Below are 25,380 nucleotides of genomic sequence, written 5' to 3' on the forward strand. Positions count from 1 at the left end.
TTTCCACCGCGGGGCACTCGTCGGCATCAGGTGGGCGTGGATGCACGGATTACTGCGTAGTTATGGCGAAGCGCAGGTGTGCAAGGAGAAACTCCTTTACATGTCTTGATTTAAGGTGTCTACGAATTGTGTAACTCATGGTGAAGTTGTGCTAATATCTTCGTACCTTGAATGAGGATCCAGGTTTAAGCATTGGTTGAATAGCAGGCCAATTGACCGGCACAAAGGGCAACCGGAAAAAAAGAGGAAAAAAAAAAGAAAAAAAAAGGGGCCCGACCTGCGAGCTTCGCCGGTGACTCAATGCCTAACGGGAGGGAAGGTGCCAATTGGATGACGTGAGGTGACAAAGACCTCTCGCTCTAGGCTTTCTCTTCTCCTACCTTAGCGCTAATTCCTCGGGCCAGAGGTAAGGTACCTAGGTAGCCAACACCCAATTTGAACGACGATTGCACCTTCAGCAGCACTTTGTCGTCCACATCCACATCCACTTCTAAAAATCACATCCACAGTGTCCAGTCAGACTCAAACGCCGGGCAATACCACCCGCCTGTTGCTGAGGTCCAGGTCCTGCCTCGAGTCCATCCTCCGTCCCTTGCCTCGAGCCAGCCATACAGGCACCCTGTCGCCCCCATTCCGCCGCAAAAATACTTTCTATTTGTCTGTCGCCCAACATGCACAACATCCATGACCTGGCATAGGTAATCGAGCCCGTTTTCACAAACGCAGAAGCAAAAATATTCATTACCCTTGGCAGCCGAGCCCACTACTGACATCACTCTGCCACGCTCACGCTCGCACCCTCATCCTCATCATCACAACTCACCACACATCTCACCCTCATGCCCGCACAGCACTTCTCTCTGCACTCTACGGATATACAACCCTACCTTGCCTTCAGGCACTTCACCTGAAGCTTGTGGCCATCAAACTCACCTCCGTGTCCACTTGTATCGTTAAGGTATCTTCCTTGCCTGGCTACCACACTTGGCTCAAAAAAGAAAAAAAGAAAAAAAGGGGTAAAACATTGTCATCCACTGCCTCATTCCACCCAACGTCTGCCTCTTCTCACCCACTCGTTTGCTCGTTTACTCACTGACCCAATTCGCTCAGGCCGTGGCTCCCTGAGCCCACCAGCACATCTCGTCCGTGGACAGCAAAAAGCGGCATTTCTGTTTGCCCAACGCCTGTCCACACTTCTTGCTTCTCGGCTCGGCTCCTCATTCTGTCGCTCCCGATCAACTTAGGCCCGGCTTGGGTCTTTTTGGAAAACCCCCGAGTCTGACTTGCCCTGCAACACGTCTTGCCTATCTGCCTGTCCTCGTCGCCCTGATCTCATCTACTCCGATCGAGCGCGAATCCAGTCTTTATTTTCAATCCTGAAGTCTACCCTTCCACGCGACCAGCCATGGCTGGCGCCAAGAAAAAGAAGAAGGCCGCTGCCAACCCGGCTAGAGGTTTCGCCACTACCTCCGTTGCTTCATCCAAGGCTCGGACCGAACCCGCTGAGGGCTCTGATAATGCCGCCAGCGGCCGGGCCGCCAATGCCGCATCCAATGCTGCCACAGTCCAAGATGCTTCTGCTGCATCTCAGTCTACTACCCCGGGTGACCAGTCGGCCCAGAGGACCTTGAGCCCGGAAGAATATGAAAAGCAGCTTGAAGAAGATGAATTGCAGTTGCTTGTTGACAAATACGCTCAGAAGACCAAGAGGGATGCTCAGCGTCAGCGCACACGGCTTGAAACTGATCGGCGACTTCTCAGAAGCCAGGCCGACTCCATCAATTCTAGGAAGTGGTTGCCCCAAGAGCTTATGGATCAGATCTTGGACCTCATCCAAGCCGAAAGCCGTTTCGCTTCTTCTAGCGTATCCACGGAAAGTGCTGCCAGCGGCAAGATGCTGCCGGAGGAAGATATGACCATCAAACTCTGGACCCTACAGCAGACCCTCGGCAGCGTCGGCTTTCCAGAAGATCGCGTCCAGTCCGTCATGCGTTATATCTTGGACATTGCTCCCAATATACCTGCCATCGCCAAAGACAGTTTGTGGGGACTGGAAGAAGCCCTTGACTGGCTGGCTAGAGAATGCCCAACTGACGAGTTACCCGACTACGATGGTCGGGGAAGACATGGCAACAAGCCTTTGGGTGAATGAGGAACCCAAAGCTCACAGTCTCGATGGAAATCAAGCTAACAGGAATTTTCAGATACGCCTGCTGAAAGCCCTCTGCCTTCGGGTGCAACTACACCTAGAGTATTGGAGCCCGACAGTCGCCAGAAACCTGCCCTAACATCCAAGAAAGGGGCTCAAGTGGCTCAGAAGAAGAGGGTTGCGGTGACGTGCGACAGCGACATCGAACCTGACGACCTAGTACCCGCCTACCTCGAAACAAAGGCCCAGCTGTTCGAAATTGAACGGAACCAGCAAGGAAGAAAGAGGCAGAACAACAGTAAGGGCAGCGGGAACGAGGACGATGAGAAGAAGGCCAAGCTTCGTGCGAAACTTGACAGAATTGAAAAGGACGTATTGTTTGACAAATTTCCGGCTGAGCAGCAATGGAAGGCTCAAAAGATCGTCCTGGAGAGAGAGCTTGCAGAGGCGAGAAAACAAAACGCACAGGAAGAAGATGCGAAGGAGCCTGGAACGGACACCGAGCAGCCTGCTGTGTCATCTGACGGAGACGTCAACGATGAGGCCACCCGCATCGCAGCCGAAATTCTCGCCGAGGGAGGCAGCGACGATGACGGCGACGGCGCCCTTGCTGATCTTTTTGCCAACCTGCCTGTGACTGAGGTCGATGCCACTGGAAAGTCAAGTACCGTGGTCAACGGCGCAGACGGCTTGAAGATTACGATCCGGGATTTTGGAAAATGGACTGGCGTCACCCCCATGAGGGCCCTCGAGGAAGCTTGCAGAGCTAGGTGTGTATTCCGGGACATGCTTCGAAGGCTACAACAAGCTAACAGAATTACAGGGACGCCTCGGTAAAGATTACGTACCGACTTATTTCGGAGGTACCTTTTGCCAACCGTCACTCTGTTTCCATGTCCTGGGCCAAACCCCAGGGCTCCCTCCCGCAATCTCAGGACGACAGCGTAGAGACCATCGCTTACCCGACCAGCTTCAACTTCAGCATGAAATCAATTGCCACACCGGACAAGAAGCAGTCAGAGGCCTTCATTGCAACCTGGGCACTGTTTCACGTTTTTGGCACGTCGGCCAAGGAGGAGAAGGTCGGCATGAGACTTCCTGCTGTCTGGCGTGAGCTATGGGATGAGCTCGCCGACACCAGGAAGAGCCTCCTAGACTCCAAGGACCGAGACGCCATCCGGGAGCTAAGAAGTCTTGTGCGCCAAAGGCAAGATCAGGAACTTGAAGACGGAGTCATCATCCAAGGTGCTTTCAAGGGCCGGGGCGCTGGTAGAAGTGGGAATGACAACAGAGATGAAGCTGGCCTGGAGGCAGCCAAGCGCCTCTCTGGTGGCCCAGAGTACTACCAGAACATTTGGTCTCGGAAGAGCAGCACCCCCAGATATCAGGCCATGCTCCAGTCTCGCATGCAGCTTCCCATGTGGAACTTCAAGCAGCAGGTCACCGACGCCGTCGATAGAGAGCAAGTGGTCATCATTTGCGGCGAGACGGGCTGTGGAAAAAGTACGCAGACGCCAGCGTTCCTGCTGGAGCACCAACTATCCCAGGGCAAACCATGCAAGATTTACTGCACCGAGCCACGTCGTATCTCGGCCATCTCGTTGGCCAAGCGCGTCAGCGAGGAGCTAGGAGAAAACCGAGGTGATGTGGGAACAAACAGGTCCCTGGTTGGCTATTCCATTCGACTGGAGGCGAACACGTCTCGAGAGACACGCCTGGTGTATGCGACCACTGGCATAGTCATGCGTATGCTGGAAGGCTCAAATGACTTGCGAGAGGTTACCCACCTCGTGCTCGATGAAGTCCACGAGAGGTCTATCGATAGCGATTTCTTGTTGATCATCCTCAAGAAGCTCCTGTTGAGGCGAAAGGACTTGAAGGTGGTTTTGATGTCGGCTACAGTCGACGCGGAGCGCTTCTCCAAATATCTCGGTGGAGCACCAGTATTGACTGTGCCAGGGCGAACTTTTCCCGTGCAGGTCCGCTACTTAGAGGATGCCATCGAGACGACCGGCTACATGGTTGGGCAGACCAACCAGGAAAAGATGATCGACCTAGACGACGACATGGTAGATGTAGACACCGACACGCCCAAGTCTACGTCTGGGGCCGACCTCTCAGCCTATTCCGCAAAGACAAGGTCAACTCTCGCCCAGATGGACGAGTACCGGATCGACTTCGACCTTATCGTGCAGCTCATCGCCAAAGTAGCATCTGACACAGAGTATACAGCGTACAGCAAAGCTATTCTGGTTTTCCTGCCCGGTATCGCCGAGATTAGAACTTTGAACGACCTCCTATCCGGCGACGCCTCGTTCGCCTCCAACTGGTTGATCTACCCTCTTCATTCAACCATTGCAACCGAGGATCAAGAAGCTGCCTTTCTTGTCCCTCCTCCTGGTTTTCGCAAGATTGTCCTCGCCACCAACATCGCTGAAACTGGCATTACAATCCCAGACGTTACCTGCGTCATCGATACCGGCAAGCATCGTGAGATGAGATTCGACGAGAGAAGACAGCTCTCGCGGCTCATCGACACCTTCATCTCCCGAGCGAACGCCAAGCAGCGACGTGGCAGGGCCGGTCGTGTCCAGGAGGGACTCTGCTTCCACCTTTTCACGAAGCACAGGCACGACTCGCTCATGAGCGACCAGCAAACACCAGAAATGCTTCGACTATCACTCCAAGACCTCGCCATCCGCGTCAAGATTTGCAAGATCGGCGGCATCGAGGAGACGCTGAGCGAGGCTCTGGACCCTCCGTCAGCCAAAAACATCCGCCGTGCTGTGGACGCACTCATTGATGTGCGAGCCTTGACCCCTGCAGAGGACCTGACTCCGCTCGGTCACCAGCTCGCGCGACTTCCTCTCGACGTGTTTCTGGGAAAGCTAATTCTTATGGGCGCCATCTTCAAGTGCCTGGACATGGCCATCACCGTGGCGGCTATTCTATCCTCGAAGACGCCTTTCTCGGCGCCATTTGGCCAGCGGGCGCAGGCAGATATTGTGAGAATGGGATTTCGCAGAGGCGACTCGGATCTCTTGACCATATATAACGCCTACCTTGCCTGGAAGCGAGTCTGCCAGTCGACGAGTGCGTCTGGTGGCAAAGACTTCCAGTTTTGTCGCAAAAATTTTCTTAGCCAGCAAACACTTGCAAACATTGAAGATCTGAAAGGCCAACTCCTGGTTTCGGTCGCAGACTCTGGCTTCTTGCAGCTGACAGACAATGAGAGAAGGGCACTGAACCGACTGCGGTACGGAGCAAACTCGCGGGGCCGACGCCATCAGAACTTCTTTGATATCCCCCACAGAGTCAATAACAACAGCGAAAACGACGCTATTACAACAGCGGTCATTGCTTGGAGTTTCTACCCCAAACTTCTGGTGCGTGACAACCCAGGCAGCCGAGGCCTGCGAAATGTTGGCAACAACCAATCCATCAGTCTGCATCCATCCTCAGTCAACAAAGGCCATAATGAGATCAAGTGGATGTCATACTACCACATAATGCAGTCAAAGAGGTAGGGCCCCTTTCTCCAAATAGCCCGACGAGCATAGACTAACAAGTTCAAACAGTGTCTACCACGCGCATGAAACCACAGCAGCTGATCCCTTTGCCATTGCTCTCCTTTGTGGTGATGTAAGAGCTGATGTGAGTCGCCTCCCTGCAGTACCTCCTGTGATTATAGCCAATCTAACCCGAGTAGATGTTTTCTGGTGTGCTTGTCCTGGATGGCAATCGCTGTAGATTTGCCCTTCCTGACTGGAAGACCATGCTCGTCGTCAAAGTCCTGCGCACACGGCTTCGGGAGCTCCTCACACGTTCATTTAAGCAACCAGGAAAGTTGCCAACTGCCCAACATGAGCGCTGGCTGGCCATTTGGCAAAATATATTCTCACAAGACGCGAACAAGGACAACAACGGTAACACCCCCGTGACCAAGGCATAGTATGCACATTGGTAGATGGTGCCTAGAAAATCCACAACGCTAGGCCGGTGAGGAAGTCTCTGTGGATACAGGAGAGGTTACTTAATGGGATGGATAGCTGGAGAGGCACCAGGATTGGAAGGTGCTGGCATGTGTCTGCCCCCAAATGATGTATGGGCAGCTAGATACTGTTGGCTGTAAACGTGTTGTGGGATCAAGGAATGAGAATCACGCACGAGGTAGAAAGGCCCTTGCCATAAAGCTCTTTTCCTCTTAAAAGGAGAGGCTCATGATTGGCATCATGTCACAGCCGATAGACCTCATAGACCAACCGGTAAAGATACAATGCAAGAATCATAACAATTACACTCTGCGTTGGCCGTCCCTGGGTGGGTAGCTGCAATATATAAGCTAAAGACAGCAGATGGCTGGTATACACCGGGCACTAGCCCCCGGTGTCATGAATTGAGCAAGGCAGGGAGGGTACCGTGCGCCCAAATGCAACAAGAGAGTTACATTCCCATTCCGCCGGACGCCGTAAGTATTAGTGCTGGCCTTCCCCAGCCTGCCCGTTACCGTTCCTCCCCTCACCATCTTCTTTGGTCGCATTAGATCCCAGTATCATTGCCTTGAAGTCGGCGTTGCTCTTCATCGGTTTCCGTGTCTCCCCCTCTCCAACACTAGCACCGTTCACCTTGGTATCAGACTGCTGCTGCGGCTTTCCATTCCCACCTGCGCCTCCCACAGCCACCGCTTTCGGAAGAAATCCCAATCCTCGTTTGGCACCACCCCTGCCCAGAACCGGACGCCTGACAGTCGTGGACGGCGGAATCAAGGTCGCTCCAGTGGTTTTAGAGGTGGAAGGCTTGTCGCTCTGCTTCTTCCCCCCTGTACCATAAACGATCTTGTCAGTGCGAATCTCCCCTTTGGATTGCTTCAACTCTTCGACGGTTCCCGTTCGCAATCTACGGCCATCCAGGATGTAACCGTCAAGTTGAAGGGCAGCGCGGCCCGCGCTGGCCGCGTCCTCGAACTCGATCTTGGCACCGCCGTGGCTGGGCTGTAAAACGAGACTCTTGAAGCCCCCAACTTTTTGCTCAATAATTTCCTTGATACGTGCGTCATTGACCGTGTCGGGGATGTCGAGGAGGGCAATCGTCCGCGAGGCAATCTCAGCTCGGTTGGGGCCAACTTGACGTGAGTCGCCGTTGCTGTCCGTCATAGTCTCGTCCCCTTCGTTGTCCCGGCTTGGTGCGGGGGATGCGTCCTCTTTTGAGGCAATTGCCGTCCTCTTGAAGTTGCTGGGTGTCGAAATTTGCACGGACATGATGCTGTTGCGTAGCTTGGCTTTGTCCAACTCGGACGCAGCAGCCTCAGCCTGCGCCTTGGTCTCCATCTCGACGTAAGCCACTCCGTGGGCCTTGCCACCCTTGTTCCTCGGGATGTTGGTGCGCTTGACAGTACCATACTTGGAAAACACTTTTTCAATGTCCTCCTCGATTGCTGCCGGGTCAAGGCCAGTGATGTGGAGCTCACGACCCTCTTCAACAGCGCCTTCACGCTTCTTTGCCCGCGAGGGATCAGAGTACATTGCCACCAATTTGAACCTGCCATCGAGAAGAGTGCCATTCATTTCAGTCGCTTTGGCAGAGGCGGCTCGGTCGCGAAACGTCACATAACAGAATCTTCGGCGAACGTTGCCTTTTAGGCTGGGCATTCTGATGCTTAAGACTTCGCCGCAGTCCTGGAAGAGCTTGCTGAGATACGTTTTGTCCGCGGTAGGGGGGTAGTTCGTGACATACAGCGTCAAATCAGTGCCAGGCTCGACGCTGATCTGGGCTGTGCCAAAGTACTTCCCGTCTCTGAGAAGTGCCGATTGCGCCTCCTCCGGTGTCCTGAACTCTACCATGACGGTCTGGGTGTTGTCTTGAGGGTCAATAGCGGGATCCGTAACTTCGACGATGTGGCCATACTCTTTGAAATACTGCCGTATTTTGGTTTTTGTGGTTTCACTTGGAAGTCTGCTAACCAGGACCGACGTGTTCTCCCGATCTCTCTTCAGGCTCTGCTGCTGCTTCAGCGCCGTAGCCTCTGCCTCGGCGGCATCGTTCTTGGGTCTCTTGTTCGCCGTCGCGTCGACTGTCTCAGTCTCGTCGTCTCGCTTTCTCTTGGAGCTAGAGGACGAATCGTCATCTGCCGATTGGGCTGCGTGAGCAGCCTGTTGTTCCTGCGCATGGGCGGCCGCATAGTATTCCGCCGCTTGCGCGGCCTCTCTCTCTCTCCGCTTCGCAACCTCCTTGCGCGTTTCGTAAACGGTATCGATGGCGTTGCGTACCGTGCTAGGCAGCTCGTAGTCGTTGCAATGCTGCACATACACGTCAATGACTCTTTCGGGCCAGTCCAGAGTCTTTCTCTTTATTGCCCTGCCGAGCACCGCCGTAGCCACAGATGGCACTCGCAGACCTATCGCAGCCGTCGAAGGGGTCGGGCTGCGATCCTTGCCACTGGAAGCAAATACCATCATTTCCCAGAGGTAGTAGTTCAACCAGAAGTCGTAGCTATCGGCGTACAGCTGCTTTTCAGCCAGCTTGTGCCAGAGACCTCTCGCCTCATCCAAATTGCGCTTCTTCTCAGTCAGATATTGGATGTAAATCCGCTCCAAACGGAAGTTGGGATCGCCTCTGTAGCTATCGCCATATCGGTTCTTGGCTTGGTCGACGAATTCGAGGGCGGCACGCAAGCCCATGTCAGCTACATCAACGTCCTCGTCGGTTGCGTTGAGATCCATGGCTTTTCGTTTGAGGAAACCACACCACGCAGCATACATGTCAAGGAGAGCGGCCATGCCGTTCTTATAGAGCTCGGGATTGCTGGTGGCCTTGTGCTTGATTTGTTCGATCTCGTTGAAAGGCAGTCTGGCATCTTCTGCAGTCAAAATGTACCGGGACCAAATGGTACCAGACCAAGGGCAATGGTCCACGGCTCGCCGTAAGACGTCAACCATGCCATGAGGCGACTGAGCGTAAGTGCCAGATGTGGAGAGAAATCGAACGTACTCGTTCCAGATGGTGTCGTCAAAAGCGAAAACCCCTGTCAAAGCTCTTGCGTAGAGGCCTCTGCAAAGGTCACCAGTAGCCTCGGCGTGTTTGTTGCTTCTCTTACTCTGATTACATTCCCATTCCAGATATTCTTTCATCAGAGCGCGGTAGATGTCTTCCTTTCCCTCTTGGCGAGCCTGTCTGAGCTTCAGCTCGAACATGTCGCGATCCTCGGTGAGCTTCTTGGCCTCCTGTGACTTGGCGGTAACAGCTTGCATGGTCTCCTCCCAGGCAGCTTTGTTATAGGTGGAAAGGAACTCGGAAAAGGCTTGCGCAGTATCGTCGCGGGTAACGTGAGGAACTTGGAGGCGATCGGTATAGAGGAAGGTAATGCGCCGGATGCCCTCGGCGGTGCGTGTGCCGGCAAGCATGGCGCGTTCAAGAGAGATCCATTGATTCCACAGCTCATGGCTGTCGTTGATGCGATACTGGATGGATTCGTAACCTTGCTGCCAAAGGCTGAGGGCGGCGTTGAGAGAGAAGAGCTCGCGGCCCATAAGGCGTTCCTCGTCGGTCCATCCGGATTCGGGGGTCTGACTGTCAACGTACAGGGACCAAAAGTATTCGCAGTATGCGCGCCAAACCCTGACGCTGTTGGGCTCTGCCTCGATGGCGAGCTTGAACAATTCGATTACGTGAACGCGCTTTTCCAGGTCGTTGGCGTGTCTCCTGTTCTCAGCGACGTAGTCCACCCATTTGTCCTCCCCTACCGGCAGGGTCGCCATCTTGCTGCAATCGGGCGGCCGTCAACAGACGAACCATGGGAGACGCGGCGATGGCAATCTGAACTTGTCTGTTGCCTATTGCTTCCTTGTTTCCCGTCGGCTTGGGGGCTTAATTGAAGCAAGCTGCGTGCGTGACGAAGGGCAGGCGCCGAACAGAGTCGCGATCGGGTCGGTGGGTAGGTGGGTGCAACGCGGAGTGATGATCGGAAGGTTTCCTTCGAGGGCGACAATGTTCAGGAGATGGTGACGGCGATGCGACAGGTCAATGAAGCACTACCAGATGCGGTATGGACTTGTTGACTCGACCAGACGCACCGTTGATGGATTCGCGGTAAGGCAGGGGGAAGGGATTGCCGGGGGGGGGAAAGTGGCCAGCAGAAATTTGGTTTGCGCCAGAGTGGTACGGACGCAAGGCGGATGATACTTGGACCAACCTAAACACCACAGGGCCCGGTCGCGGTAGATGCTGCACGGCAGGTGACGGGGTCAAAGGAGGAAAGGTACCTGACGGAACTGCAGGAGTAAGAAGCCCTTTAGGCGCTTGGGGCAGTGAGTGGAAAGGTGGTGAAGGTTGGGAAGGCAGCCTTCTTGGCCCCAAGAAGCAATCCGTTTGTCGATCCTGAGGCCCTTATTCTCCCCTTCTCTCTGATTCCCTTTTTTTTTTTTTTTTTTTTTTTTCCAATTCTCGTCAGGCGCCCGGTGAGGTCAGGAGGTAGGCAGGTAGTGCGAGGCTCCCGTTTCAGCAGATGCACCGGGCCTGTAGGTAAGCTGAAGGTATGGGGCGGGTTATCGACGCCAGTGCCAGTATCTGGGCGTTCGGTGCGGTACCGTACGGCATCTGCAGCTGTAAGGATTGGAGCCGACCTAGCAGACTTCGTGGGGCGGACAGGCTCAGAAGATGTAATAGGTACCTGCTTGAGGCTAGGCGGTTGAATCCACTGTCGATGCTAGAGGGATTGGATTGGGGCCTCAGGCGGCATCGGGCTTTGCACGGTGCGTATCCTTAAGCCCGATACGGTCCATACCTACCTAGGTCCAGACGTGCGCGTTTTCGGCGTTGGAGGGTCCAGCGTAGGTTGGTTGGTGGATTTGAGTCCTTGGAAAACCTTAAGGCAAGGTACGTTACTAAGATAGGTATCTACTCTGTACCTACCTACCGACGCTTGTGATTTGTTCCCTAGGTATTCTGTGTAGTGTACCTACCTACCTACGCAGTACAGCCTACCTGTGGGGTTTCCCAAGCGGTATTCCGCAAAGCGAAGCTCAACCAACTGACTCTCCTTACCTCATGCGTACGTAAAATGTCGCCTACAGGTGAAGTATGGTATGCCCACTGCACCAGGAACCTAGAAGGGGAATTAGCCAGGTAGTCGATAAATGTCTCTGCGTTAAAGGGCATCAGTCCCCGACAACATGCTTCCCTGCCGTCTCAACATGCGCGCTGTAAAGCATTTGCAGTGTACAGAACCCCTGAGGTAATCTGGCGGATGACATCGTACCTTAAAGTAGGCATTCAAAAGCCTTGGTGGCTGAACTCTATCTTGTTTGTCTTAGCTGATACCTCAGATTGGGCAAGACAACCATCGCGTCTACGTATCCACCAGCATGTTCGTTGTATATTCTATAAAAACAAGACACAACTCAGTTCCTCATGTATTCGCACGTGAAATCATCTCACTCCATTGCATGGATGCTTCTCCCTCTGCCGTATCCATCCCCTTTTGTTGCCCGCATACCAGGAGGGGGAAAAGGAGACGGGGAAAAAAAAAAAAAAAAAAAAAAAAAAAAAAAACCGAACCGTCTTCTCAAAACACAGCACCGTCCGACCGCACTGTGCATCTCCTCCTGCTTTGCCTACCTACCTTACACTAGAGGTAGTTTTGTAGGTAGGTATCTTGATGAAGCTAGTCATGCTCCTCCGCATTCACTGACACTGGCAAGCCATACCTACCTTACCTCTGACCGGGTTGCCTTATGTAAGCTGCCGACCCGGATGGTAAGTGTCCATACGCCTGAGTGAATGCCCCGGAACTAGCTCCGGCTCCAAACCAGGACCCTCAACCTAACTGAGTTAAGGGGGGGTAAGATGAATGGAAGGAATGCTTCACAATGTCGTCCATCATTGCCAGCTTTCCGACGCAAGACGTTTCTCCTCTTTCAACAACTTCAAGGCTATTTTTTTCATTTCACTACATACATTTTTGTTGCGCACAAGCACACATTCGTCCCCAAGATATGAGCTGGAAAGTCTTCTGGCTCAGACCAAAAATTAAAGTCAGTGGAAGAAGAGGCTGAGACAGCATGCTTGGGCACCTATAGTAGGCTAGATATCTTGGTGTGCATTGCAGCGTGATAAAGACTGTCTATTGCATGAGAGCAAAATCATCCAGGTGATTTTTCCCAGAGTGTTTCCGATAACGCAAATAGAATAAGGTAGGAAATCGAAAGTCTCCAGACGTGCTTCGTCCAGAGCTCGGGCGTTGCGGAGCAAGTGCGGCTCTTCGATCCGGCTGGCCCCGCCGCTCCGAACAATGGACTCCGGTCTTCGGATCTACACCGGCCCAGGATCGACTTGACACGGAATGGAACCTAAAGGGAAGCACATTTCATATGTTGCCTTGTCTAGACTGATCCAAGTCACCCACTGCTTGGGAGAGCATTTGAATTGCAGATGTGCCAGGTCGGCGTGCCTGAAATTCTGTGTTCTCCCGGCCCGACAGAGGTTTGCAAAAGAAAGACTCTTCGTGCCTATTCCAACAGACCGCAGTGGCCTGTGAGTCGTCGAGCTCGGACGCAAACTTGCAAGTAAGGACTCTCGGTTTAAGCAATTGTTTGTTGTGAGGCGCTCGTTCTTCAGAAAATTTTCCGCGGTCATCAGCAGGAAACGCGTTGCATAACGAATTAAATTGACCGAGCGGCTTAGCCATCAAACTCGAGACAGAAATGGGGGCAGCCCCATAGTGATGGACATGGTATAGGGCTCAAAGGCTGGCGACCGTTGCAGGTGTCGCTAATCAGCCCTGCCAACCTCCTCGGTGCCCCCAGTCTGATGTTGCACTGGCTCCAGCACCTTCATGCGCCGGGGATGCTGGCATCGGACAGCGCGTCCGCAATGCTGCACTGCAGTATCCGTACAGGCATAGGCATACGTTCGCGTCGAGTTTTCAAGCTTGCGCGCAAGCAAAGCACGATATTGATGGAAGCCCGAAGCGAGTCCATGATGGCTACCGACTACCGACGGGGGAACATACATGAAGCCGCCTGTGGTCTACTTAAGAAGCGGCAGTTGGAAACCCGACAGCTCAAATGCTCAGGTACAGAGGGATCCGGGTAGCAAACGCTGCGACAAAAGGTTGAAGTAGGCTCGAAATGATTAGTCGGGAAGACACACGCACACCACTGTCGGCTTGCAGGAGTACGAGAAGCATTTTGCATTTAGATACGAGACCACCAACTTTATCGGACGACGAGTGCGTGTAGGTCGACTCAAGGTGCAGCGCATTCACGCACCGAGCAGAGGGCAAAAAGGGGTTTGCGATTGGCCTCAAGGTACCTATCTATTCGAAGCAATGGGGTTCCCGCCCCGGGTTTCCGCCCTTCATGCAGCCCAGTGGAACGTCGGGTGGAACATGTTCCAGCTTTCCATTTCAGGTACCTTAACCAGCCACAAGCTGTCCTCTTCCATCCGATTGTAGACGACGAAGATGACGAGAGCACACTTCTGCCGTTTACACGCGGGAATCATGGGTGATGGACTTGCCAGTGATGGACCGCACTTGTTGCATTTCGGCCATGGCCTGTCGAGACGTTTCCCCCTTCTTAGCTACCTTTGGTGAGGGACTACCTTACCTTTCGTACCTACCTTACTAGGTAGGTAGGTATATAGGTGTCAGAGGTGGCTTACGGCGGCACGACACGAGTTCCTGGTGCAGATCATCTTCGGCAGCGCAAGGGCACCGCTGAGCCAGCCAGCAACCTACCTGATCGGGTCATCCATTCTGAATAAGAATTCCATTCCACCGTTGCAGCGTGCCCCCGCCGTGGCTGTCGCTGTCGCCGTTGCCGTCAAAAGGCAGGTTGGAAGATAACCTAAGTACCTAAGGTGCCTAGGTAAGGTTAGATAGGTACCTTAGTTGAGGTACCTTAGGTGCTTAGGTAATCGACAGCAAGCAGCGGGCCTTGGCTGCGCCTCCTATGGTAGGTGCCTTGGCGCGGCTGCTGCGACGAACAGGACGGGACCAGCCCCCTGGTCAAGGTTAGTGCGGCACGCTGGTTGGGCCCGACTCTTCCCTACTCAACAGTCGACCGGGTCCTGTTTTAGAGATCGGGGCTCGTCTTGCGCGGCTGGCTTTTTGGGGATGGCATTGCGTGCGTTGATAGGGCGGCTGGTGCTATAGAGGCCCGGCTTAAGGTGCGCGAAATGAGCCAACATTATGCACTTACGGCGGCCTCGTACTACTAGGTATGAATGTATGCTGTCGACATCTTCTGTATGTTTGCTGTGCGGCGTGGTCTTGACTTTTGAGTCTTTCAGATCCGATCCAGACCCGGTTTGCACACTAGTGTTCCATCCGAATTTGACCTGTCGCCCTAAAAGTTGCCTCCCTTCACTTCACGTCCACATTGGCCCATCGCTCGGACACCATCATGGTCCAGTCTTTTCTGGATGGGCTCGGACTCCCGTCCCATCGTCTTCGATGACAGTCATCGTGACCGTGACCGTGACCGTCACGGGATCGTCTGCGATGGGAAACCTCGGCCCTGGCCGCAGCGACATTCAGCTGCAGGATGAACGAACCCAAGGTGAAATTATGCACGTTGGACCCTTCCTTTCTCGTCGAATGTTTCCATGCCGTTTCTCGATTTGAATTGGATACCTACCTACCTACAGTACTTACTCGCTGGCCCTCCGGGAAAAGGACTTGTTCTCTCCTATTGCCTCCTAAGGTAAACGCCGACCCAGCCCACCTCAAACAGACTATCTGCAGGTCTACCTCACCTACCTCAAGTACTTAAGATACCTACCTAGTGTTCGGCACGATCCTCTATCGGCCCCTTTGGCACCTCGCTAGGTTCGCACACAACCGTCCGCCGCCAGACGATGGCCCGCTCAAGAACACGTTTGACGCGACAAGACCAAGCCTAGCAACACCACACCTAACTACACCTAGGTAGGTAGTAAGATCAGCCCGTGGACGCGACGCGGGTGCCAATGGCAGTTGCAGACGCGCTTGGAGTTGCACACAGGGCACCTCCAAGTTCAGGGCAGGAGAATCAATCGACTTGACACCTCCGCCAATATATTTTGACTGGGCCGTAAGGTGAGGTATTGAACGCAAGGTGAGGTGAGGTGAGCTACCTTACTAGGTAGGTAAGGTCGCGAAGTTGTGGCCGTGTGCATACCTAGGTACCTACCTTACGTCCATGATCCCCGCCCCTGCCCCCTGACCTCCGATTTCCCTCCACTTCCTTCCCGTCGGCTCGGGTGTCCCCTGCCATCCCATCTGTCTCTTTCCAGACGGCAGGCCCCTGGCCCCCGGCTTCGTCTGTTCTTCCTACCTACCTACCTACAGATACCTACCTTACCCAACGTAGGTCCTGCCCCCAAATGTGAACCATTCTACCTTACCCTACCTGACCTAGTACCGTACCTTATGATGAGGTGAGGTGGGCAAGGTAAGGAAGGTGAAGTAAGGAGAATTGAATGCACGGCGCAGGCGCAGGCGGCCCCCGTCCACTCCTCGTCTAGTCCCTTCCTCCAGTGTTCCTTTTTAACATGTCGATATCCCTCCCTCCATCCCCATTCTGCCCTCCCTTCTCAATTCCTGGGCCTCATTTACCGGCTTCTTCCCTTCTGTCTCCTTCTCTTTCTGCGGTTGGCCCTGTTCCCTCTCGGAACCTTGCCTCTGTTCTTCTCTTCTTAGCTTCTTCTTGTGCTTCTTCACATACGTTCGCTTCCACCCCACCGGGCGCCTCTTTTTCCTCTCTTTCCATTCTTCCCGCCTGGCCTTGGCCTTTGTTTCTTGTCTTGGCCAGCCCTTCTCCTTCCAGCTTCTCTCAGACTTCTTCTCTCCTCGCCCGGTCTGACTCGTCTATCCCTCATTCGACCGCCCGCCCTCGACATACAACTGCCTTGCGACTGACCACTTGAACCGACGTTCATTATTCCAGACACCTGTCTACTCCTTACCTGTCGATATCGTCTGTCCCTGCTCGTCCTCTCGTCCTTCTCTCGACTTGGACTGCCAGCTGCTGTCTCGTTATTTCTTTTCTTTGCTCCTCGAAACGTGCCCCTGCGTGTTTGGGGCTTGCCTCGCCACGTTGACGCCCTCACACGCCACCAACACCTCCAACTCTGGGCAGCTCAGCTCCGAGATTACCACTTCAGATTCAAGACAGACCATGAGCTGCTGTGTGACGCTGTGACGGGTCTGGTCATACACACACCAGTGTCTCATCACTTCCCACAGGCCAGGCTGTATTTCTCAGCCGTTCAAACACTCCGTCACGCCCTCGTTCCTCTATACCCTTCGCCAGACTTCACCTCTGCTACCCCGTGCCATCATGAGGCGTCGTATCTGGCTTCAGGCCACGGCTTCTGTCGTTCTTCTCGGTGCTGCTCACGCGCAGCTAGACTCGTTACCGCCATGTGGTGTAAGTCCTTTTTTAACGTCATACCCAGCCTTGAAAATGCTGCTTCAATTCTTCAGCATGATCGTGGCTGAGACTCGTCGACTGGAATGACACGTTCCTTATGCTTGTACTTTCAGCTAACTCAAGTGATTAGATCTCATGTGTCAACACTGTCATTGCAAAGGGATTTGGCTGCGCATCTCAGGACAACTCTTGCCTTTGCAAGCAACAAGATTTTGTGTTTGGCGTTCGTGACTGTGCATCCCAGTCTTGCGGCGCCGACGTCGCTACCAAGGTGAACGATTACGTTACATCTCTTTGTGCAAGTATGATGCCCCTTGGATCTACAGCGGAAGCAACGCGATCACTAACATGACGGCGTAGCTGCAACCCAGGCTCCTCCTGCGTCGACACAACTGCCTGCATCCCAGCCGGCTTCCTCGCCGCCGCCACAACCTACCACGCCCGCACCAGCCCAAGCATCATCCGAGCCAGCTCAACCAGCGGCTACTGTCGCAACAAACAGTGCAGAGAAACCCTCGTCCCAACCCGTCAACTCGGCACCGGCAGATGCAACAAGCAAGGCGATCTCTGAGGTTGCCCAGACTACGCAAATCTCAACTCCTGCGCCCACAACTATGGTAAAATCCCTCCTGAAGCCGCAGAAAGGCTGACACAACTGACATTACATCTTTGTAGTCAACATCTACCAAATCAACCACCAAGTCAACTACTTCGACCTCGACAGGCTCCCAAGGCTCGCAATCCGGATCCGCCTCAGAGAGCGATTCAGGAAAGCTCTCCAATGATACTGCAGGCCTCTCAGTACCAGCGAAGATTGGAATTGGCGTTGGCGCTGGCGTGGGCGTCCTTGCAATCGCCCTTGCTCTCTACCTCTTAGTGAGAAGGCCGCAGAACAGGACACGTTCCATGCAGATCTCAGGACCGATGCCAGGCTCTGGGAGAGACTACGGCATTGTGGGCATGACTGGCAAGAATTACTCGGAGCTGGAAATGCGGTCTCGAAGATATGAAGATATGGTTCCACGCCAGTCCCCGAGACGGATGATCTGAGTGGCTTATCCTTTTACCCTCCACCGCCACTCGTTCATTTGCCCGAACAGTACTCGTCACAACATGACCGGGATGGCACGGAGATCGTAGCTGGACTTGTGCCAGGCCAAGCTGTGGTAGATGCCTTGACAAGAACACTGTCTGGCGTACAAGACGTTTGGTGATTGCGGCCGGCAGCACATTATGATTAACGATTGACGATTGTTTGGTGTCCGGCGTAGGGAGGGTGCGGTGTGGAGCGTGGTGCCTAGCTTGCTCGCGATTATACCAGTTAGGAGTTCGATTTGCTTCGCATACACATGCGACATCATGGCTACAGCCGGGAAAAAATATGGCGTAATGGTTTCCATGGCATCTTTCATTGTACATATTCTTACAATTCCAGAGAGTGGTGTTCCACGCTCTGTCGACCAATCAGACTGGGAGTTTTGTAGCCACAGTGAAAAGTGTCTACCAAGAGTAGTAGGGCCTTTGCGCAGACACCGGCCTATCAGGCAAGTGGACCCAGGGCTTCCTCCGCGCTTGTTTCGCCTCTCTCTCGTTGTGCTCGCGTATTCTCGTCTTCTCCTCCTTCAGCACGACAGAAATGCCTAAAAATGGCTTGGTCAGCCCACATGAAGAAGATACACGTCGATAAAGGGCCTGAACCGGGCCGGGACTTACTAGTTGACGGTGATTGAATGATGCCAAATCTGCCTCGTCCCTTGTAGTCCATCGACTTGGATCTCCAGGGTCCTCTTCCCACCCAAGACTCCGCGACGTAGAGCTTCGATGAGTTGTCGACTCTCAAAGCTTTGCCGTCCTTGGTCTCGATCTTGATTGGATCATGTGATTTACCCAGACCCATGCCGCGGCTGACGATGGCCAGATCTCGAGCTTCTTCGAGCTGATACTTGACCTCCCGGGCCATCTTCTTCTTCGAGTATCGCATCTGCAGAATCGCCTCTTCCACACTCTTGCCCTGTACTTGGCGAGCTAGGTGCACAAGTTTCTTGACGCTGGTCTCCAGGAAGGGACTCTTATGCTGGAGCTTCTTCTCTGTCTGGGTGATGCGCTCAGAGCGGCTGACGCGGCCGTTGCGACGAACCATCTGGATGACTTTCTTCCTCTCCCATCGTAGACGAGCTCGCGGGTCGGGGTCAACCCGGTACGACATAGTTTCTGCCGTCTTCACAGAGCTTTGCATCCCGAGGGCAGTTTTTCCGCCCTCGGCGACAGCATCCTCAACTTCTTCTTCGAAAATAGAATTGGAAAGCGAAGCCTGCTGCTTCTTGGCGAATTGCTCACGGATCTTGGGGTCGTTGAGGTTCTGGCCACCGCTGAAGGAATCCTCAACAGGATTGCTCTTCTTGCGGCCGAACATGCCAGAGAAGCCCCATTTGCATCGAACTTGAGTGGCCGGGCGCAAGGGAAGAATAAGAGGCCTCGTTGGTCGTGCGATGGATTGAAGGGTTGAAGAAGCTAATGGACGATAGAGATTAGCTGGTCGATCCGCCAATGCCATGTCGAAGTAGCAACTTCACGAACGGGAAACATAATCCTCGAAACTGACCATAAGAGGTTAATCTCCTCGCAGGGAGATGGATGTTCATGGCTGCTGTTGTGTCTGCTGGACGATAAACCAGCAATCCTACGTCGCCATTCCCGTTCCTGCAGAAAATTGCTAGATCAGAACATCTGATATGCAGAGAGTTGCGCCCGGGCCAATGCGGGCCGTCGTTCTGTGGATCTACCTTAGTCCTTAGCCGGAGTTGACCCGTTTGCACCGAGCCAGGAACACTGCAACGGACGCTTATGTAAGGATACGATGACGCCCAGCAGCCAACCAGATGGAGGGGGATTCAAAGACCCAGGCCTGCCTGGCTTAGGTAATGTGAGAAGTGCGGGAAGGTCAGGAACAAGTCACCTACGGATGGGGAGAATTTGACATCACGTGATGACTCCATCGCGCGAATTCATCAGACCATTCGAGCTACCCGGGGACTTGAGCATCACCAAATCACCCTCGGATACACGAAATATCGGCTCAATCGACCCTCACAACTCCCACTCAACTCCGCATCACAATGGCCGGCACTACTGCTGTCAAGCCCATCACGGGCGTACGTTTCCCGAATCAATTGAGCACCTTGAGCCGCAGTCGCCGGGCCTACGGAGCATGAACAGTTGTTGGCTAACAGCGAACAACAGATGCTGCGACGCAACCTGGTCCTCGACCTTGGCATCGCTCTTGGTGAGTTCTCCCCGAAGTCCTGTTTTGGTCCGCAGCTGGAATTGCGCCGCCCCATTGCGCTCCGTCATGGGCCATCCTCGGGATGTGCATCGATGCGCTCGCTACCCAGCAGTCACCCACCCTTCAGACCAGTACCCTAACTTCCTCGCAGGTCTCGGCTTTGCTATGGCCAATGTCTACTGGTATGCGAACACCGGAATAGATTCGCCCGATGCTTCACGCAAACATGCTCGAACTAACCGTATGTCAGGTACGGCTTCCACATGCCTCGCACGAACGCTCGCGATGCCTATTACGCCAAGTTGGAGCAGCAGAAGGCCGAGGCTCGTGGCCAGAAGCAGTAAATGACCATAACGACGACGATTGACTGCGGTGGCGGCAGAAAACGAGGGCACTTGCTTCGATTAGCGATGGGATTGAGAAAGCATTCGTGGTTATAGACAAGATACGGGCTTCATCAGCTGGTCAACCGACCCCGATTGTACCATACACACCAGCAAATCGAGTCGAAAACTATTCTTACGTCGAGGGCAACGGTTCAATGGTGTGACGTGCAGAAATTATTGCTGCGAGGCGTGTGAGGCGCTCAGTCAGACGTGCTGCTTGTCGCGAACATGATACTGTCACCAGTGCCTCAAAAGACGAAAAACTCAAAAGTCCGTCTAACATACAAAGCTCCCAAGGGAACTGATGGGTCTCTCTATACTATACTGCACATCAATCTACTTCATGTCTTAAAGGGGTCGTGAACTCTGTTCGTAGCTTTTGGATCGCCTGCCTTTTTCCAGCACCAGAACATTTCTATTTCTCCCACAACTCTGGCCATTCATAATACGTCCGCTGGTCACCGTTTCCCTCTCTGCCATGGTCCTGGCGGACGTCTGTACTGCGCAACCCCAAAGTATTGGCGTGCCCATCTTTGGGTCCAGCATTCAGCCCTTCCCATGCTGTGGTTTCAACAGTAAATGTGCCCTTCTTATCCTGGCATCTATGGAAGGTAATGTTCAGTAATCTTAGGCATGCCATGGGAATGAATCATATCGCCGATTTCGTGCCGCATGAGATTCGCCAAGTAGAACAAAGTTGGGAACGGACTTACTGCCGGAAAACCCGCATGATAGGCCAACATCCAATGGGGCTGTCTCTGCGGTCGGGGTTTTTGACGGTGCATCTAAACTGCGTCATCGCCCGCAACGCGCACTTGGACAAATCGACATCAGCACCCCTCTCAAGCTTGCGTTTTTTGCCTCTCAGGTCCGCCTGCACATGTCGCGGCAAATCCGACGCATCGAAAACAAGGCAGGGCGGGGTCATCTCGACTGCAGAGGCGGCGTCGAAACCAACCGCGAGGATGAAGAAATATCTGGACAAGAAAAAGTATTCGCGGCTCTCGATGAGGGGCAGGAGGCTCTTGGGCGACGCCAAAGAGACCACGCTAGAACAGGTTGGTGTGCCACAAGATGAGAGGCGATAAGTAGTCTGGACTGGTGAGGTTGAGTAAATGGTGGACGGTGGATGGGGTCGTTGTTTTGGGGGGTCGGCCGACGCAAACTTTTGGTCCGTGGAGGAGCCAGACAGCTCACCACTCACACACCTCAACCCCCCAGACTACTTGCATCAAACCATCACCAGGCTCCGTTCAGCATGTCACAGCAGATCTGTTTTTCGCCATTTGTCATCGTCATACAGCTGACTTTGTTTCGATAGGTCTTGGACGTCTTCAGCGCAGAACACAAGCCCGTCAACCCCACGAAAAGGAAGAATCGACCTAATTTCTTTCCCATCCCACTCCTGAATGCGTTCGCCGTCAAGAACTTTCGTGCTACACAATCTATTCCTCTCGCCGTCACCGGCCGTCAACTCCCGCTCATCTACCGGCTTGTGTCGGGCCTCGTTTCCGCGCCCCACTGCAAGACGGTTCTCATCTTCGACACAGAAGGCCGCTTTGACGTAACACGCCTCTGCTGCGGTGTCGACGACATCCGTCACGTGTACGTTCAGCGTCCGGCGCGCCGTGGTATCACCGGCAGCACCAATGGCCCTGCCGATCCAAAGCGCATTTCCCCAGACCAACTTAGGGAGCAAGTCGCTGCGGCCGAGCAATGGATATTCTACGGCAAGCACAATAGCGGCGCACGCGAGTTGTGGGGGACTGTGGTCATCGGAGCCATCGGAGCCGGCGACATAGTGGCCGCTTGGAGAGGCTGGCTGGATGTCGAACGCGCCAACGTTCCCGGGTTCTCCATCGCGTGCGGCGCAGAGGAGGCCATCAGCGATCGCCAAAGGCGTCAAGAAGCCGTTGACGGGGCACTGTGGGTTGCCTCTGCGAGGTGGGGAAGCTTTACCTTCACGGAATCCGTTCCTCATGCACCCGAATCTCACCACAGCAATGCAATGACGACTGGAAACAGTTAAAAGTGATGGGGCCGTGGAGGATGCGGAGGAGGAGACAAAAGAGGAGATGCGAGTGGAGCGAGCATGCTTCTCGTGATGTCCAGTGCAACTACATCTGCAGCTACGTGCTACATTGCACATTTAAGGACATGCTCAGGATGCTCTCCTTCTGTGTCTTCACCAACATCTCTGAACCTACCATACCCACATGTTCCACTTGCATATGAAGACAAACCCTACTACAACAACCCGCCGTTGCAGCACTCCAAGTCATGTTACCTCGGAGCTGGTGCACTTGGAAAAAACGGAGCGGAAAGGGATCGGCGGCCCAGGTAGCCGAGGGGGGGGGGGGCATGCACCAACGCCAACACCGGCCGGACTTGGCATGTATTACAATAACACGGCGCCGCGCGAGGCCGCAGCATGACGGAGATGCGCAGGCTAGGCATCGGCCCAAACGGGTAGGACCAGATCCCTCTCGGCATCTCAATCCCGTCTTATTACCTTTCATAGTCCCCCAAAGCCAATCAATCACCATGTCCATGGTTCGGCAGCGGCGTGAAAAATTGTAACGAAGCCGGCCAAGAGATGAGTTAGCTTCAGGGACCTCCTTAATCGTGCCATAAACAAGCATTTCGAAGCTTGGCGATAATTGCCAGGTGTTGGGAGCGAAAATCAAGCCGAGTGTGTCATAATGGTGGTATAGGTTCAAGTGCTTCAAATCCCTCGGCGTCAAATGGCGCCTGTGTATCGTGTATTCTGCTATAGCAGTGTCGCAACTCTAGATTGCGGTCATATACCTCGTTGATTGGAAAACGCCTGTGGTATCACAATTTTCCCCCGAACTAAACAAGTACCCTGAGCTCTTAACCCCAACACTATGAAAAAGAAGGAAGTGGCTCGCTAGCAAACAAACTCTTAGATCACGAAGTTCACATGACCACCTAGCCCAAAATTGGCTGGTTACGCTCCTCCAGAGGAGTGAAAACGGCGCTGTCCTTCGACTGAAGAGCCTTCAAACACTCCTCTTCACCGAGAATGTCCTTTCTCAGCGATGTGACAACCCTCTTGCGGATCTCGCGCTGGATGCCGTAGCGCACAGCGTCTAGAACGTTATCGACAGTCGCCTTGGGCTTGTAAGCCGGCTCCGTACCATCTTGGTAGACACCGGTCTTGACGAGGATGCTGTGCCACTCATTGTCCGCATGCTCATCGTAGGCGTTGGTGCCCCGAATATCACTCTCCGGTGTATCCCCAACAAAATAGACGGTGTCGGGAGGTGCGTCCAAGCCGTGTTGCTGACGACGCCATTGCTGCAGCAATCTCGTTGCAAACTCGAAGGTACTGACCTGGGGCTTGCCGAAAGCGTGGGTGTGCAATTTGCCCTTCTTCTTGGTAACGTCACGGAAAATGACCTCCAACATGCGGCGCAAAGCGCCCATGCCAAGACGAACATTATCGTGGGCAGCAGACCAGACGATATCGTTATGAGAGAAGTAGATCGGTGGGCCCTCGTCGAAAGTTTCGCTCAGAGTACCGAGACGGCCTCCCTTGGACATGGCGAGATCGAGCATAATTTGAATGTCGCCAGCCCAGTCTCGGGAATCAGCGAAGACAAAAATGGCTTCAATGGTGACATCCGTGAAATCTCTTTCGCGAGAATTTGTAAGTTCGTCCTGGGTGAGCTTGCGGAAGGGGGTTGTTGCGGAGTTATGCTTGATAATGTCTCCGGGTGTAATGACATCCTTAAAGCCATAGCCCTCTGCAACTTCGCGGCACTTTTCGCCCTCACCGCCAACAACAAGGACAGTGTTGAAGCGCTCGGCCATTTCTCTCATGGGAGTGTGGCCGCAGATAAACTGCGCTGGTGAGATGTCGATCTGCATCTGCTTAGACAGATCACCACATCTCTCTTCTTCAGTCTTACCACCGCCATTGGTGAGGAAGATGTACGGACTGTTAGACGTGCATGTTAGCATCCATCATTGGCGAGCAGAAAAGCCACGATGCGGCGGATATAAGTGGGGCCGTGCGATGTGGGCGGGGTGACAACTTACATCTGGATACCGTATTCGTTGTCGCCATTCAACACCTTCATCGCCTCAACTGCTTCGGGGATTGCCCGACCTCCTCTAATGAGGACACCGTCGATGTCGAAGGCGAAAGCAAAGCTGTCAGCGACAGGGGCGTCGATTGTGGGCGTGACTGGTGACAGCGCGCCGGCAGGGCTACCCAGAGCTGATGATCCAGCAGAGCCGCCGGCGGAGCCATCCAGAGAGGATTCGGGAGTGCTTAGAGCAAGATTGTCCAGTTCCTTGCGGGCTGCGACAATGCTTTCAATGAAGCTGCCGGTGGACGAAGCTCGGTGGTTGGGAGCCATGTTTTATAACCGTTATGAGGGGAGTCGAACACGACGGAGGGAGCAGACTAGTTTCCTGGTGCGCAATCAAGTGAAGTGGTGAGTAGTAGAATGCACCCAAGCTTAATCTTTCAAAGATAAATAGCGGTCAAAAGCGCTGATGAATCGGAAAAGTAAATGATGAAGCAACAATAAGCACCATCTTGAAAATGCGTCCTGGGGACCACCGGCTTATATAGTCCAGGTATGAGAGCATCTTGACTTGACGCTGACGTCTCACTCTAATAGCTGACCTCTCTTTCTGGAGCACTCTCTTTCCAACGTGTGGATGTCTCCGCAAAAACCAGGCAAACGCAGGCCCTTGTTGACTGATACTCCTGGGATGAGTTTCTTGAGTCGTGCATGGTCCGTGGATACGTGGAGGCGAAGTAGCATGAGAAGTTTTTTTGGATCCTAGACCTGAGTGCTCCACTGAGGGAGACACAAGGACCTTACCTGGTGGTGAGAATTCTGATTCCTACAGGATACAGCAGTACATGTTTAGGATAGGCTCAGTGCCCAATCTCCAAAGTATCCTGCGTGTGTGTGCGCCTGTTTGAAAGCAAAGAAACGTGGGCACAAAGCGGAGCGACGGCGGTGAGATTCAGATTGGGGTCGGCGCAAAGGCTGGGCCGGGCAAAGAAATGAGCGAGTCACCCAGCAAGATGGCAGTTTGGGAGAGAGCATGGTGAACGAGGCTCCATCCGGCCCCAGTTTGCCAACCGTCATGGTGGAGACTTGGCTT

General features: G+C 53.8%; 9 protein-coding genes across 9 annotated transcripts; 4 read left to right on the forward strand and 5 right to left on the reverse strand.

Moving 5' to 3' along the window:
• Positions 1–1,405: 1,405 nt before the first annotated feature.
• On the forward strand, positions 1,406–6,101 carry DHX29 (ATP-dependent RNA helicase DHX29; the record flags this gene model as incomplete). Its single annotated transcript, XM_032027196.1, has 5 exons — positions 1,406–2,144; positions 2,205–2,919; positions 2,973–5,672; positions 5,728–5,803; positions 5,859–6,101. 5 exons carry the CDS (start codon positions 1,406–1,408, stop codon positions 6,099–6,101), a joined length of 4,473 nt encoding a protein of 1,490 aa, XP_031876400.1.
• A 523-nt stretch (positions 6,102–6,624) lies between these two features.
• On the reverse strand, positions 6,625–7,797 carry CGGC5_v015604 (putative RNA-binding protein; the record flags this gene model as incomplete). Its single annotated transcript, XM_066153293.1, has 1 exon — positions 6,625–7,797. One exon carries the CDS (start codon positions 7,795–7,797, stop codon positions 6,625–6,627), a length of 1,173 nt encoding a protein of 390 aa, XP_066007171.1.
• An 8-nt stretch (positions 7,798–7,805) lies between these two features.
• CGGC5_v015605 (putative RNA-binding protein) lies at positions 7,806–9,903 on the reverse strand (the record flags this gene model as incomplete). Its single annotated transcript, XM_066153294.1, has 4 exons — positions 7,806–7,824; positions 7,883–8,006; positions 8,054–8,064; positions 8,120–9,903. 4 exons carry the CDS (start codon positions 9,901–9,903, stop codon positions 7,806–7,808), a joined length of 1,938 nt encoding a protein of 645 aa, XP_066007292.1.
• A 6,564-nt stretch (positions 9,904–16,467) lies between these two features.
• On the forward strand, positions 16,468–17,610 carry CGGC5_v015606 (GPI-anchored CFEM domain protein; the record flags this gene model as incomplete). The annotated part of the gene is made up of 4 exons (XM_032027931.1): positions 16,468–16,557; positions 16,691–16,862; positions 16,921–17,177; positions 17,236–17,610. The coding sequence occupies 4 exons, from the start codon at positions 16,468–16,470 to the stop codon at positions 17,608–17,610; spliced, it is 894 nt and encodes a 297-aa protein (XP_031875743.1).
• A 450-nt stretch (positions 17,611–18,060) lies between these two features.
• CGGC5_v015607 (mitochondrial 54S ribosomal protein uL22m) lies at positions 18,061–19,202 on the reverse strand (the record flags this gene model as incomplete). Its single annotated transcript, XM_032027930.1, has 3 exons — positions 18,061–18,200; positions 18,274–19,071; positions 19,163–19,202. 3 exons carry the CDS (start codon positions 19,200–19,202, stop codon positions 18,061–18,063), a joined length of 978 nt encoding a protein of 325 aa, XP_031875748.1.
• A 474-nt stretch (positions 19,203–19,676) lies between these two features.
• On the forward strand, positions 19,677–20,187 carry COX9 (Cytochrome c oxidase subunit 7A; the record flags this gene model as incomplete). The annotated part of the gene is made up of 4 exons (XM_032027929.1): positions 19,677–19,712; positions 19,801–19,843; positions 19,995–20,025; positions 20,094–20,187. The coding sequence occupies 4 exons, from the start codon at positions 19,677–19,679 to the stop codon at positions 20,185–20,187; spliced, it is 204 nt and encodes a 67-aa protein (XP_031875747.1).
• A 457-nt stretch (positions 20,188–20,644) lies between these two features.
• On the reverse strand, positions 20,645–20,959 carry CGGC5_v015609 (uncharacterized protein; the record flags this gene model as incomplete). The annotated part of the gene is made up of 2 exons (XM_066153295.1): positions 20,645–20,831; positions 20,943–20,959. 2 exons carry the CDS (start codon positions 20,957–20,959, stop codon positions 20,645–20,647), a joined length of 204 nt encoding a protein of 67 aa, XP_066007306.1.
• Positions 20,960–21,194: 235 nt separating this feature from the next.
• Positions 21,195–22,258, forward strand: CGGC5_v015610 (uncharacterized protein; the record flags this gene model as incomplete). Its single annotated transcript, XM_032027928.1, has 2 exons — positions 21,195–21,287; positions 21,551–22,258. 2 exons carry the CDS (start codon positions 21,195–21,197, stop codon positions 22,256–22,258), a joined length of 801 nt encoding a protein of 266 aa, XP_031875746.1.
• A 923-nt stretch (positions 22,259–23,181) lies between these two features.
• CGGC5_v015611 (putative CDP-alcohol phosphatidyltransferase class-I family protein) lies at positions 23,182–24,617 on the reverse strand (the record flags this gene model as incomplete). The annotated part of the gene is made up of 2 exons (XM_032027927.1): positions 23,182–24,193; positions 24,295–24,617. The coding sequence occupies 2 exons, from the start codon at positions 24,615–24,617 to the stop codon at positions 23,182–23,184; spliced, it is 1,335 nt and encodes a 444-aa protein (XP_031875745.1).
• Positions 24,618–25,380: the final 763 nt, after the last annotated feature.

The sequence above is a fragment of the Colletotrichum fructicola genome (genome assembly GCF_000319635.2).
Source record: "Colletotrichum fructicola Nara gc5 chromosome Unknown KSG_Nara_v1_contig10, whole genome shotgun sequence".
In the NCBI taxonomy this organism is placed as follows: Eukaryota; Fungi; Ascomycota; class Sordariomycetes; order Glomerellales; family Glomerellaceae; genus Colletotrichum; species Colletotrichum fructicola.